This window comes from Sphaeroforma arctica (genome assembly GCF_001186125.1).
Source record: "Sphaeroforma arctica JP610 unplaced genomic scaffold supercont1.1052, whole genome shotgun sequence".
Lineage (NCBI taxonomy): Eukaryota > Ichthyosporea > Ichthyophonida > Sphaeroforma > Sphaeroforma arctica.
The window spans coordinates 18,446-22,863 of NW_014039506.1; the positions used below are offsets into that span (position 1 = coordinate 18,446).

Sequence of the window (4,418 nt, forward strand, 5' to 3'; positions counted from 1 at the left end):
CGGTATTTATATACGGGTGAAATGCGGGTTTAATATGTATGTCTGTTTCTGTCAAACAACTAGCCTTCGATTAGTCGAGGCCACCTATCTAAAACCTGTCACATAGCAGCTCAAAAATATCTTTAAAGCAAACCGAGAACCATCCCGCAAATATACCAACTAGGGGTTCTTATTATTCTATTCCCCTGGGTGGGCTCCATTCTTCTCCTGTTGTTGTCTCGATTGAAGCGACAACCGATCGATGCAGCACTACTCTGCATACGAGTCAAATACTGCATGCTAACACGCACATCGCGGCAAACTTAACGTGCTACTATCTTCCATCTCTCGAAAGACTACTTTCGCCACATGGCTCAGCTTAGGCGAGTAATGGCGCCGAAGAATACATGTGTATTGCTTTGCAATGCATAATTCGGGCCACTCCGATCGCCTGTGCTATGTCATGTTTTACTCGTGCGCTCATTGGCTGCCTATGAGGCCGGTCAAATGCTGTTGTTGTGCGTACAGACAATACGTTGAAACGGATTGCGACTTCCAGTTCGGTGTTATCTGCACCGCTGCTACAAACCCTAAACCCAAAATACCCGTTGGGTGAATGAGGTGCACTGGTCAATGATCTCATCCTGCGAACTCAGTGCTACTCTCTGAACGATACGTTCAAGCCCAATCCAGCGACAAAAACTTAACGCAACAAACCATAGCCTCTTCAACCCAAACTTAACCGCGTTCAATGTAGGAGAGGCTATGGTTCAACTCACATAACGTATTGCGTATTATACTTTGAGCTTCGCCTCGCCATCAGGCACTGTGTGTGTGGCCCAAAACTGTCTCGTGATGTCACTCTCGGACCTTTCTGGCTCCATGCAGAGGAACTTATAGGGCGACCTGAACTGCACCTCGTGAGTGGATAATAGGACTGTGATGCCATCGAAAATCACACCCAGATCTTTGTCTGCGAGCGAGTACTTCTCTGGGTCAGACACCTGTTTGATTATACGGAATGATGAAGAATACTTAATAGAATATACAGGATGAGAAAGAACACATACTGGAATATATAGGATTAAAAATAACACTTATTTTAATATATGCAATGATATAAGAGAACACGTATTAAAGAATACAGGATAAGAAAGAACACATTAGAATATATAGGATTATAACGAACAACTATAACAATATAAACTATGACAAACGAACACCTATTAAATTATGCAGGATGAGACAGAACACCATTTACAATTTATAGGGTTATGAAGATCACCTAATACAATATATACCATGATAAAAGAACTCCTATTAAATTATACAGGATGATAAAGAACACCTAATAGATTACATAGAAAGGTATAGAAGCGAAGTCCGACGAGTAGAAGACAAGACCCTAAACCCTAGAACCCTTTACGCTAAATACGGATGTGAGGGTTTACTAACTATAGTAAGTTGCTGGGCGCATATCACTTGAGAGGCACAATGGCTCATCGAACAGACGTGACTGTGCTGTGGTAGGTAGACATAACCCTCTGAAAGCAAGCAGACTAGTAACGAGTGACATAAGAGATGATAATACAAACGACCACTAATGTTATAAGCCAATGTTGTCCAGTATACAAATAACTGGACTATAGCACAGCAGACACGTTGACAATGAGGACGCGACCACACCCCCCCACACTTCTAACAAGCCCAGGCACACGCAGTCGAAGGAAAGGTTCATTGTAGCTACCTTTAGGTCATACGATCCAAGTGAGAGGGACCATTCAGAACCACAGTACGCTTACAGTAGAGGTGCATATGCACCCAAACACGAGACACAGGGCAGACAATCCAGCCACAGCACACCTCTGAAACTGACCTGAAAGGCGTTGTTTAGGGATATTGACCCAAGCCACGTCACACAGGCCCAGTCACCCGACACAAAGGCTCGTGCAGCCGCCATGATCTCCTTACGCACGGCATCTGTGGCATTTTGCGACATGGGCAACTGGTAGCTCTGCACCAGTTTGATTAGGACCAGGTTCATATCGTCCTGTTTGCAGAGGTCTTCGGCCATGCTGATGAGTTTGTGACCACTTCTATGCAGTGTTTGTGTGAGCGTGTCTCCTGCGTCGCTGAGGTACTGTTGAGCGTTAAACCTCTCTAAGATTTTCAGATGGCGTGTGAGTGACATCCACCGGTTCAGCAACTATAGACCAATGCGAAAGTGTGAGTATTTTGAGTTGACTAGAACGTATGTGGTATTGATGGACCCAAACAGTACTTATTGATGGATAAGAAGCCAGTGTATACTTACAGAATGTAACTAAGTCCAAGCACTGGGTGTATTGTAATTATGTACTACGTACAAGAGATCTAAACTGACAACAGACCACGGATACACGCCGTATTAACTACACACCTGTCTTGCACAAATGCACTTGACGTGTGTGAAGATTCGCAAGATATCTAAGTATATATATATATATATATATATATTATCATACGATGAGAACAACAACAAAAACCTGTCTTTTCTGTATTCGAATCAAGTTAATTATATCATGTTAACAACATCGCGGGACGGCGAAAAAACACACATGCATATGCTGTGAATATGAACTCATATAATGGGATCGTGCTTGACCTTTGAATGTACGGGAATGTAACAGTTAAAATGTGCACACGTTGCAAGGGCATTTAAGTTGAATCGTATGCTTATGACAGAGGAACTTCTCATGGACACAGATACAGACGCAGGTGCTTAATTACTTATTACAGAGTATTTATGTACTTATATAGACGTATGACATAGACAGACATCTACGTATCTGTGATACAAACACATATGCTTAAGCAAACTAGACCACTGTGCCATTGCTGCGATGACAACCGCATACTACCGTAGCTGGTCCGTAAAAGGCACTTCTATATAGATCGTAATGCTAGTTAGATTAGACCTAGATGCGACATGTTTTGCCTCCAATAGCTATCGTATGAACACACACATTCCTCGACATCTGCATCCGAATGTGATATTGTGGGGGCGTGCTCAGGTAGGTGCATAATACGACATATGCGCTAAGTGTGTAACCATAGTATCTGTGTACGCATTAATCGACCCCTTATCCGCGATCGTGACACGTCCATGACGGCAAACAAAACCACTCGAGGTCTTCAGAGCTAATGTGAAGCAATACACTGCAACACCCAATACACATACCTGTCTTGGCGTGGATCCTGGCACGGATTTGGGTAGTCCACGGAATACGAAGTTAACACCTTGTCCGTGATCATGGCATGTGCAGATGAGAAACATCGACGAGCATGCACCACAATGCAGTGTGAGTTGCTCGCCAGCGAGGTCGAGCGATCCGTCATTAAACAGCTTCATTGTAAATAATCTAGACGCGTGTGATTGTGTGTGTGAAGATGTTGACCTCGTATGCGATCATACATGCATACCTGTTGTTCATGTATATGACTAAAAATTATCAGTGTATGCACGGCTGTACACTGGTGTAAATATGTACAGTCGTAAATACTGGCACATACACCACAACTTCTCACAAGTCTATTTCACATGGTGTGGTTGTTCTTTTATTGATGATGCTGTAAAGAGAGAAATGTGATTGATACACAAAGTGGCCAATGATATCTCTTATATATTCCGTTTTTAGTGAAACTTTATTAAGCGCGAATGAAATCGCTTTATGTAAAGAACCGCCAATCACACTATCGTAAATGAACTGACGGCGAAATCTGATGACGCACAAGTTTATATACATACGTAACAATCTGGAGACGGAACTTTGCAAAATTAAATACATCCATATAAATTCCTTCCGCGCTTTAACACCAAACAAAGTAATCCATCTTCACATGTGCATAGAAAGGGGTTTCAAGTGTAGACTATAACACTCTTTTACCATCAAGTACAATACTTGCACCACAAACAATCACTTTACCATCAAGTACAATACTCGCACCACAAATAATCACTCACTACCCCACCCATCTCGTAGCAATCACATCATTCATATAGCACCATGGATAGGGATACTTCTCCCGTCTCACACACCTCCCCAGACAATGCTGCACAGGGTGACCCAAATGCTGTACTCAAGTTTTCATTCGACCAGTTAACACCTGAGGAAATGTCAGTGCTTTCTGACTGCAGAAATGGTACGTTTGTACGGTACCAGCCTGTTGCCCGTGTGAGGACTGAGAAATTTTGCGACTTGATAAGGGACATGCTAAGCATTGTCATCGAATATGAGTTTTGAATTAGAAATACTATATATTGCTGGAAGTGTGGTGAATAAGTAGTACCATATATAGTCACACATGAACTTCATAGTAATACCAGTATATATATATATATATATATATAAATACATACATACAATATACACGTATATGTATATGTATATGTATACGTA

At 42.1% G+C, this 4,418-nt stretch overlaps 1 protein-coding gene across 1 annotated transcript; it reads right to left on the reverse strand.

Moving 5' to 3' along the window:
* Positions 1–3,529, reverse strand: SARC_09817 (hypothetical protein). Its single transcript, XM_014296160.1, has 3 exons — positions 3,200–3,529; positions 1,856–2,185; positions 1–983 (listed from the first exon to the last, which is right to left on the reverse strand). The coding sequence occupies exons 1-3, from the start codon at positions 3,368–3,370 to the stop codon at positions 774–776; spliced, it is 711 nt and encodes a 236-aa protein (XP_014151635.1). The 5' UTR covers positions 3,371–3,529; the 3' UTR covers positions 1–773.
* Positions 3,530–4,418: the final 889 nt, after the last annotated feature.